This window comes from Oncorhynchus kisutch, unplaced genomic scaffold (assembly GCF_002021735.2).
Source record: "Oncorhynchus kisutch isolate 150728-3 unplaced genomic scaffold, Okis_V2 Okis03b-Okis08b_hom, whole genome shotgun sequence".
In the NCBI taxonomy this organism is placed as follows: domain Eukaryota; kingdom Metazoa; phylum Chordata; class Actinopteri; order Salmoniformes; family Salmonidae; genus Oncorhynchus; species Oncorhynchus kisutch.
In genome coordinates this window covers 19413502-19423920 of record NW_022261980.1, presented here as the reverse complement: position 1 = coordinate 19423920, position 10419 = coordinate 19413502, and the positions used below count along the sequence as shown (strand labels likewise).

The 10419-nt window shown below is 44.1% G+C and overlaps 1 protein-coding gene across 2 annotated transcripts in view; it reads left to right on the top strand.

Moving 5' to 3' along the window:
• Positions 1-10419, top strand: part of LOC116359664 (multiple C2 and transmembrane domain-containing protein 2) — a 137086-nt gene that overhangs the window by 102391 nt on the left and 24276 nt on the right. For both annotated transcript variants that reach the window (XM_031812893.1, XM_031812892.1), the window contains 2 exons: positions 8078-8171; positions 8317-8419. In XM_031812893.1, the coding sequence (XP_031668753.1) occupies positions 8078-8171; positions 8317-8419 (197 nt within the window). The remainder of the gene's footprint in view (positions 1-8077; positions 8172-8316; positions 8420-10419) is intronic.

The following is a 10419-nucleotide window of genomic DNA, read 5'->3' as shown; positions in this document are numbered from 1 at the left end:
GTAATGTGTTGTTTTACAGGGTCAGTCCTGGAGCAGCCCTCCAAGTGATATTACTGTCTGTAATGTGTTGTTTTACAGGGTCAGTCCTGGAGCAGCCCTCCAAGTGATATTACTGTCTGTAATGTGTTGTTTTACTGGGTCAGTCCTGGAGCAGCCCTCCAAGTGATATTACTGTCTGTAATGTGTTGTTTTACAGGGTCAGTCCTGGAGCAGCCCTCCAAGTGATATTACTGTCTGTAATGTGTTGTTTTACTGGGTCAGTCCTGGAGCAGCCCTCCAAGTGATATTACTGTCTGTAATGTGTTGTTTTACAGGGTCAGTCCTGGAGCAGCCCTCCAAGTGATATTACTGTCTGTAATGTGTTGTTTTACAGGGTCAGTCCTGGAGCAGCCCTCCAAGTGATATTACTGTCTGTAATGTGTTGTTTTACAGGGTCAGTCCTGGAGCAGCCCTCCAAGTGATATTACTGTCTGTAATGTGTTGTTTTACTGGGTCAGTCCTGGAGCAGCCCTCCAAGTGATATTACTGTCTGTAATGTGTTGTTTTACTGGGTCAGTCCTGGAGCAGCCCTCCAAGTGATATTACTGTCTGTAATGTGTTGTTTTACAGGGTCAGTCCTGGAGCAGCCCTCCAAGTGATATTACTGTCTGTAATGTGTTGTTTTACAGGGTCAGTCCTGGAGCAGCCCTCCAAGTGATATTACTGTCTGTAATGTGTTGTTTTACAGGGTCAGTCCTGGAGCAGCCCTCCAAGTGATATTACTGTCTGTAATGTGTTGTTTTACAGGGTCAGTCCTGGAGCAGCCCTCCAAGTGATATTACTGTCTGTAATGTGTTGTTTTACAGGGTCAGTCCTGGAGCAGCCCTCCAAGTGATATTACTGTCTGTAATGTGTTGTTTTACAGGGTCAGTCCTGGAGCAGCCCTCCAAGTGATATTACTGTCTGTAATGTGTTGTTTTACTGGGTCAGTCCTGGAGCAGCCCTCCAAGTGATATTACTGTCTGTAATGTGTTGTTTTACAGGGTCAGTCCTGGAGCAGCCCTCCAAGTGATATTACTGTCTGTAATGTGTTGTTTTACAGGGTCAGTCCTGTCTGTAATGTGTTGTTTTACTGGGTCAGTCCTGGAGCAGCCCTCCAAGTGATATTACTGTCTGTAATGTGTTGTTTTACAGGGTCAGTCCTGGAGCAGCCCTCCAAGTGATATTACTGTCTGTAATGTGTTGTTTTACTGGGTCAGTCCTGGAGCAGCCCTCCAAGTGATATTACTGTCTGTAATGTGTTGTTTTACTGGGTCAGTCCTGGAGCAGCCCTCCAAGTGATATTACTGTCTGTAATGTGTTGTTTTACAGGGTCAGTCCTGGAGCAGCCCTCCAAGTGATATTACTGTCTGTAATGTGTTGTTTTACAGGGTCAGTCCTGTCTGTAATGTGTTGTTTTACTGGGTCAGTCCTGGAGCAGCCCTCCAAGTGATATTACTGTCTGTAATGTGTTGTTTTACAGGGTCAGTCCTGGAGCAGCCCTCCAAGTGATATTACTGTCTGTAATGTGTTGTTTTACTGGGTCAGTCCTGGAGCAGCCCTCCAAGTGATATTACTGTCTGTAATGTGTTGTTTTACAGGGTCAGTCCTGTCTGTAATGTGTTGTTTTACAGGGTCAGTCCTGTCTGTAATGTGTTGTTTTACAGGGTCAGTCCTGTCTGTAATGTGTTGTTTTACAGGGTCAGTCCTGTCTGTAATGTGTTGTTTTACAGGGTCAGTCCTGTCTGTAATGTGTTGTTTTACAGGGTCAGTCCTGGAGCAGCCCTCCAAGTGATATTACTGTCTGTAATGTGTTGTTTTACAGGGTCAGTCCTGGAGCAGCCCTCCAAGTGATATTACTGTCTGTAATGTGTTGTTTTACAGGGTCAGTCCTGGAGCAGCCCTCCAAGTGATATTACTGTCTGTAATGTGTTGTTTTACAGGGTCAGTCCTGGAGCAGCCCTCCAAGTGATATTACTGTCTGTAATGTGTTGTTTTACAGGGTCAGTCCTGGAGCAGCCCTCCAAGTGATATTACTGTCTGTAATGTGTTGTTTTACTGGGTCAGTCCTGGAGCAGCCCTCCAAGTGATATTACTGTCTGTAATGTGTTGTTTTACAGGGTCAGTCCTGGAGCAGCCCTCCAAGTGATATTACTGTCTGTAATGTGTTGTTTTACAGGGTCAGTCCTGTCTGTAATGTGTTGTTTTACTGGGTCAGTCCTGGAGCAGCCCTCCAAGTGATATTACTGTCTGTAATGTGTTGTTTTACAGGGTCAGTCCTGGAGCAGCCCTCCAAGTGATATTACTGTCTGTAATGTGTTGTTTTACTGGGTCAGTCCTGGAGCAGCCCTCCAAGTGATATTACTGTCTGTAATGTGTTGTTTTACTGGGTCAGTCCTGGAGCAGCCCTCCAAGTGATATTACTGTCTGTAATGTGTTGTTTTACAGGGTCAGTCCTGGAGCAGCCCTCCAAGTGATATTACTGTCTGTAATGTGTTGTTTTACAGGGTCAGTCCTGTCTGTAATGTGTTGTTTTACTGGGTCAGTCCTGGAGCAGCCCTCCAAGTGATATTACTGTCTGTAATGTGTTGTTTTACAGGGTCAGTCCTGGAGCAGCCCTCCAAGTGATATTACTGTCTGTAATGTGTTGTTTTACTGGGTCAGTCCTGGAGCAGCCCTCCAAGTGATATTACTGTCTGTAATGTGTTGTTTTACTGGGTCAGTCCTGGAGCAGCCCTCCAAGTGATATTACTGTCTGTAATGTGTTGTTTTACAGGGTCAGTCCTGGAGCAGCCCTCCAAGTGATATTACTGTCTGTAATGTGTTGTTTTACAGGGTCAGTCCTGGAGCAGCCCTCCAAGTGATATTACTGTCTGTAATGTGTTGTTTTACAGGGTCAGTCCTGGAGCAGCCCTCCAAGTGATATTACTGTCTGTAATGTGTTGTTTTACTGGGTCAGTCCTGGAGCAGCCCTCCAAGTGATATTACTGTCTGTAATGTGTTGTTTTACAGGGTCAGTCCTGGAGCAGCCCTCCAAGTGATATTACTGTCTGTAATGTGTTGTTTTACTGGGTCAGTCCTGGAGCAGCCCTCCAAGTGATATTACTGTCTGTAATGTGTTGTTTTACAGGGTCAGTCCTGGAGCAGCCCTCCAAGTGATATTACTGTCTGTAATGTGTTGTTTTACAGGGTCAGTCCTGGAGCAGCCCTCCAAGTGATATTACTGTCTGTAATGTGTTGTTTTACAGGGTCAGTCCTGGAGCAGCCCTCCAAGTGATATTACTGTCTGTAATGTGTTGTTTTACTGGGTCAGTCCTGGAGCAGCCCTCCAAGTGATATTACTGTCTGTAATGTGTTGTTTTACAGGGTCAGTCCTGGAGCAGCCCTCCAAGTGATATTACTGTCTGTAATGTGTTGTTTTACTGGGTCAGTCCTGGAGCAGCCCTCCAAGTGATATTACTGTCTGTAATGTGTTGTTTTACAGGGTCAGTCCTGGAGCAGCCCTCCAAGTGATATTACTGTCTGTAATGTGTTGTTTTACTGGGTCAGTCCTGGAGCAGCCCTCCAAGTGATATTACTGTCTGTAATGTGTTGTTTTACAGGGTCAGTCCTGGAGCAGCCCTCCAAGTGATATTACTGTCTGTAATGTGTTGTTTTACAGGGTCAGTCCTGTCTGTAATGTGTTGTTTTACAGGGTCAGTCCTGTCTGTAATGTGTTGTTTTACAGGGTCAGTCCTGTCTGTAATGTGTTGTTTTACAGGGTCAGTCCTGTCTGTAATGTGTTGTTTTACAGGGTCAGTCCTGTCTGTAATGTGTTGTTTTACAGGGTCAGTCCTGTCTGTAATGTGTTGTTTTACTGGGTCAGTCCTGGAGCAGCCCTCCAAGTGATATTACTGTCTGTAATGTGTTGTTTTACAGGGTCAGTCCTGGAGCAGCCCTCCAAGTGATATTACTGTCTGTAATGTGTTGTTTTACAGGGTCAGTCCTGTCTGTAATGTGTTGTTTTACAGGGTCAGTCCTGTCTGTAATGTGTTGTTTTACAGGGTCAGTCCTGTCTGTAATGTGTTGTTTTACAGGGTCAGTCCTGTCTGTAATGTGTTGTTTTACAGGGTCAGTCCTGTCTGTAATGTGTTGTTTTACAGGGTCAGTCCTGTCTGTAATGTGTTGTTTTACAGGGTCAGTCCTGTCTGTAATGTGTTGTTTTACAGGGTCAGTCCTGGAGCAGCCCTCCAAGTGATATTACTGTCTGTAATGTGTTGTTTTACAGGGTCAGTCCTGGAGCAGCCCTCCAAGTGATATTACTGTCTGTAATGTGTTGTTTTACAGGGTCAGTCCTGGAGCAGCCCTCCAAGTGATATTACTGTCTGTAATGTGTTGTTTTACAGGGTCAGTCCTGGAGCAGCCCTCCAAGTGATATTACTGTCTGTAATGTGTTGTTTTACAGGGTCAGTCCTGGAGCAGCCCTCCAAGTGATATTACTGTCTGTAATGTGTTGTTTTACAGGGTCAGTCCTGGAGCAGCCCTCCAAGTGATATTACTGTCTGTAATGTGTTGTTTTACTGGGTCAGTCCTGGAGCAGCCCTCCAAGTGATATTACTGTCTGTAATGTGTTGTTTTACAGGGTCAGTCCTGGAGCAGCCCTCCAAGTGATATTACTGTCTGTAATGTGTTGTTTTACAGGGTCAGTCCTGGAGCAGCCCTCCAAGTGATATTACTGTCTGTAATGTGTTGTTTTACAGGGTCAGTCCTGGAGCAGCCCTCCAAGTGATATTACTGTCTGTAATGTGTTGTTTTACAGGGTCAGTCCTGGAGCAGCCCTCCAAGTGATATTACTGTCTGTAATGTGTTGTTTTACTGGGTCAGTCCTGGAGCAGCCCTCCAAGTGATATTACTGTCTGTAATGTGTTGTTTTACAGGGTCAGTCCTGGAGCAGCCCTCCAAGTGATATTACTGTCTGTAATGTGTTGTTTTACTGGGTCAGTCCTGGAGCAGCCCTCCAAGTGATATTACTGTCTGTAATGTGTTGTTTTACAGGGTCAGTCCTGGAGCAGCCCTCCAAGTGATATTACTGTCTGTAATGTGTTGTTTTACAGGGTCAGTCCTGGAGCAGCCCTCCAAGTGATATTACTGTCTGTAATGTGTTGTTTTACTGGGTCAGTCCTGGAGCAGCCCTCCAAGTGATATTACTGTCTGTAATGTGTTGTTTTACAGGGTCAGTCCTGGAGCAGCCCTCCAAGTGATATTACTGTCTGTAATGTGTTGTTTTACTGGGTCAGTCCTGGAGCAGCCCTCCAAGTGATATTACTGTCTGTAATGTGTTGTTTTACAGGGTCAGTCCTGGAGCAGCCCTCCAAGTGATATTACTGTCTGTAATGTGTTGTTTTACAGGGTCAGTCCTGTCTGTAATGTGTTGTTTTACAGGGTCAGTCCTGTCTGTAATGTGTTGTTTTACAGGGTCAGTCCTGTCTGTAATGTGTTGTTTTACAGGGTCAGTCCTGTCTGTAATGTGTTGTTTTACAGGGTCAGTCCTGTCTGTAATGTGTTGTTTTACTGGGTCAGTCCTGGAGCAGCCCTCCAAGTGATATTACTGTCTGTAATGTGTTGTTTTACAGGGTCAGTCCTGGAGCAGCCCTCCAAGTGATATTACTGTCTGTAATGTGTTGTTTTACAGGGTCAGTCCTGTCTGTAATGTGTTGTTTTACAGGGTCAGTCCTGTCTGTAATGTGTTGTTTTACAGGGTCAGTCCTGTCTGTAATGTGTTGTTTTACAGGGTCAGTCCTGTCTGTAATGTGTTGTTTTACAGGGTCAGTCCTGTCTGTAATGTGTTGTTTTACAGTGTCAGTCCTGTCTGTAATGTGTTGTTTTACAGGGTCAGTCCTGTCTGTAATGTGTTGTTTTACAGGGTCAGTCCTGGAGCAGCCCTCCAAGTGATATTACTGTCTGTAATGTGTTGTTTTACAGGGTCAGTCCTGGAGCAGCCCTCCAAGTGATATTACTGTCTGTAATGTGTTGTTTTACAGGGTCAGTCCTGGAGCAGCCCTCCAAGTGATATTACTGTCTGTAATGTGTTGTTTTACAGGGTCAGTCCTGGAGCAGCCCTCCAAGTGATATTACTGTCTGTAATGTGTTGTTTTACAGGGTCAGTCCTGGAGCAGCCCTCCAAGTGATATTACTGTCTGTAATGTGTTGTTTTACAGGGTCAGTCCTGGAGCAGCCCTCCAAGTGATATTACTGTCTGTAATGTGTTGTTTTACAGGGTCAGTCCTGTCTGTAATGTGTTGTTTCACAGGGTCAGTCCTGTCTGTAATGTGTTGTTTTATAGGGTCCGTCCTGTCTTTAATGTGTTGTTTTACAGGGTCAGTCCTGTCTGTAATGTGTTGTTTTACAGGGTCAGTCCTGTCTGTAATGTGTTGTTTTACAGGGTCAGTCCTGTCTGTAATGTGTTGTTATACAGGGTCAGTCCTGTCTGTAATGTGTTGTTTTACAGGGTCAGTCCTGTCTGTAATGTGTTGTTTTACAGGGTCAGTCCTGTCTGTAATGTGTTGTTTTACAGGCTCAGTCCTGTCTGTAATGTTGTTTTACAGGGTCAGTCCTGTCTGTAATGTGTTGTTTTACAGGGTCAGTCCTGTCTGTAATGTGTTGTTTTCCAGGGTCAGTCCTGTCTGTAATGTGTTGTTTTACAGGCTCAGTCCTGTCTGTAATGTTGTTTACAGGGTCAGTCCTGTCTGTAATGTGTTGTTTTACAGGGTCAGTCCTGTCTGTAATGTGTTGTTTTACAGGGTCAGTCCTGTCTGTAATGTGTTGTTTTACAGGGTCAGTCCTGTCTAATGTGTTGTTTTACAGGGTCAGTCCTGTCTGTAATGTTGTTATACAGGGTCAGTCCTGTCTGTAATGTTGTTTTACAGGGTCAGTCCTGTCTGTAATGTGATGTTTTACAGGGTCAGTCCTGTGTGTAATGTGTTGTTTCACAGGTTCAGTCCTGTCTGTAATGTTGTTTTACAGGGTCAGTCCTGTCTGTAATGTTGTTTTACAGGGTCAGTCCTGTCTGTAATGTGTTGTTTTACAGGGTCAGTCCTGTCTGTAATGTGTTGTTTCACAGGGTCAGTCCTGTCTGTAATGTGTTGTTTTACAGGGTCAGTCCTGTCTGTAATGTGTTGTTTTACAGGCTCAGTCCTGTCTGTAATGTTGTTTTACAGGCTCAGTCCTGTCTGTAATGTTGTTTTACAGGGTCAGTCCTGTCTGTAATGTGTTGTTATACAGGGTCAGTCCTGTCTGTAATGTGTTGTTTTACAGGGTCAGTCCTGTCTGTAATGTGTTGTTTTACAGGGTCAGTCCTGTCTGTAATGTGTTGTTTTACAGGCTCAGTCCTGTCTGTAATGTTGTTTTACAGGGTCAGTCCTGTCTGTAATGTGTTGTTTTACAGGGTCAGTCCTGTCTGTAATGTGTTGTTTTACAGGGTCAGTCCTGTCTGTAATGTGTTGTTTTACAGGGTCAGTCCTGTCTGTAATGTGTTGTTTTACAGGCTCAGTCCTGTCTGTAATGTTGTTTTACAGGGTCAGTCCTGTCTGTAATGTGTTGTTTTACAGGGTCAGTCCTGTCTAATGTGTTGTTTTACAGGGTCAGTCCTGTCTGTAATGTGTTGTTTTACAGGGTCAGTCCTGTCTGTAATGTGTTGTTTCACAGGGTCAGTCCTGTCTGTAATGTGTTGTTTCACAGGGTCAGTCCTGTCTGTAATGTGTTGTTTTACAGGCTCAGTCCTGTCTGTAATGTTGTTTTACAGGGTCAGTCCTGTCTGTAATGTGTTGTTTTACAGGGTCAGTCCTGTCTGTAATGTGTTGTTTTACAGGGTCAGTCCTGTCTGTAATGTGTTGTTTTACAGGGTCAGTCCTGTCTGTAATGTGTTGTTTTACAGGGTCAGTCCTGTCTGTAATGTTGTTATACAGGCTCAGTCCTGTCTGTAATGTTGTTATACAGGGTCAGTCCTGTCTGTAATGTGTTGTTATACAGGGTCAGTCCTGTTAGTTAACAGACTCTATTTCTGATGTTGTTCCCCTCTCAGAGTTTCAAAAGTTCCTTCAGGAACCTCCGGGATGTTGGTTTCCTTCAAGTTAAGATTATCAAGGCTACTGATCTGTTGGCAGCTGATTTAAATGGTATGAAGCACTTCACTCTGAACTTCTTCATTTCACTGTAGAACTAGATATATCCTTTAGTGTTGCACTATATTTTACCACAAAAGCTACTGTATATAGACACTAACTCTGGCTGTGTGTGTGGTTGGGTGGGTGTCTGTTGCAGGGAAGAGTGATCCGTTCTGTGTGTTGGAGTTGGGGAACGACAGACTGCAGACTCACACCATCTATAAAACCCTCAACCCCAACTGGAACAAAGTCTTCACCTTGTCAGTCACACACCTGCTTTTTACTCTCTTAGTTTCCCTTTAAACATGGGGTTTAACGTGGTGTTACACATCTGTCATTTTAAAGATGTTCTGTTGTATTACCATATTTCTCACACCAGTCGATGGTCAGTTGCCATATAAACCACCCATCTAATCCCAGGTTAATATTCCAGTCGATGGTCAGTTGCCATATAAACCACCCATCTAATCCCAGGTTAATATTCCAGTCGATGGCCAGTTGCCATATAAACCACCCATCTAATCCCAGGTTAATATTTCAGTCGATGGTCAGTTACCATATAAACCACCCATCTAATCCCAGGTTAATATTTCAGTCGATGGTCAGTTGCCATATAAACCACTCATCTAATCCCAGGTTAATATTCCAGTCGATGGTCAGTTGCCATATAAACCATCCATCTAATCCCAGGTTAATATTTCAGTCGATGGTCAGTTGCCATATAAACCACACATCTAATCCCAGGTTAATATTCCAGTCGATGGCCAGTTGCCATATAAACCACCCATCTAATCCCAGGTGAATATTCCAGTCGATTGTCAGTTGCCATATAAACCACCCATCTAATCCCATGTTAATATTTCAGTCGATTGTCAGTTGCCATATAAACCACCCATCTAATCCCAGGTGAATATTCCAGTCAATGGTCAGTTGCCATATAAACCACCCATCTAATCCCAGGTTAATATTCCAGTCGATGGCCAGTTGCCATATAAACCACACATCTAATCCCAGGTTAATAGTCCAGTCGATGGCCAGTTGCCATATAAACCACCCATCTAATCCCAGGTTAATATTCCAGTCGATTGTCAGTTGCCATATAAACCACCCATCTAATCCCAGGTTAATATTCCAGTCGATTGTCAGTTGCCATATAAACCACCCATCTAATCCCAGGTTAATATTCCAGTCGATGGCCAGTTGCCATATAAACCACCCATCTAATCCCAGGTTAATATTCCAGTCGATGGCCAGTTGCCATATAAACCACCCATCTAATCCCAGGTTAATATTCCAGTCGATGGCCAGTTGCCATATAAACCACCCATCTAATCCCAGGTTAATGTTTCAGTCGATGGTCAGTTGCCATATAAACCACCCATCTAATCCCAGGTTAATGTTTCAGTCGATGGTCAGTTGCCATATAAACCACCCATCTAATCCCAGGTTAATATTCCAGTCGATGGCCAGTTGCCATATAAACCACCCATCTAATCCCAGGTTAATGTTTCAGTCGATGGCCAGTTGCCATATAAACCACCCATCTAATCCCAGGTTAATATTCCAGTCGATGGCCAGTTGCCATATAAACCACCCATCTAATCCCAGGTTAATGTTTCAGTCGATGGCCAGTTGCCATATAAACCACCCATCTAATCCCAGGTTAATATTCCAGTCGATGGCCAGTTGCCATATAAACCACCCATCTAATCCCATGTTAATATTCCAGTCGATTGTCAGTTGCCATATAAACCACCCATCTAATCCCAGGTTAATATTCCAGTCGATGGCCAGTTGCCATATAAACCACCCATCTAATCCCAGGTTAATATTCCAGTCGATGGCCAGTTGCCATATAAACCACCCATCTAATCCCAGGTTAATATTCCAGTCGATGGCCAGTTGCCATATAAACCACCCATCTAATCCCAGGTTAATATTTCAGTCGATGGCCAGTTGCCATATAAACCACCCATCTAATCCCAGGTTAATATTCCAGTCGATGGCCAGTTGCCATATAAACCACCCATCTAATCCCAGGTTAATATTCCAGTCGATGGTCAGTTGCCATATAAACCACCCATCTAATCCCAGGTTAATATATCATTCGATGGTCAGTTACCATATAAACCACCCATCTAATCCCAGGTTAATGTTTCAGTCGATGGCCAGTTGCCATATAAACCACCCATCTAATCCCAGGTTAATATTCCAGTCGATGGCCAGTTGCCATATAAACCACCCATCTAATCCCAGGTTA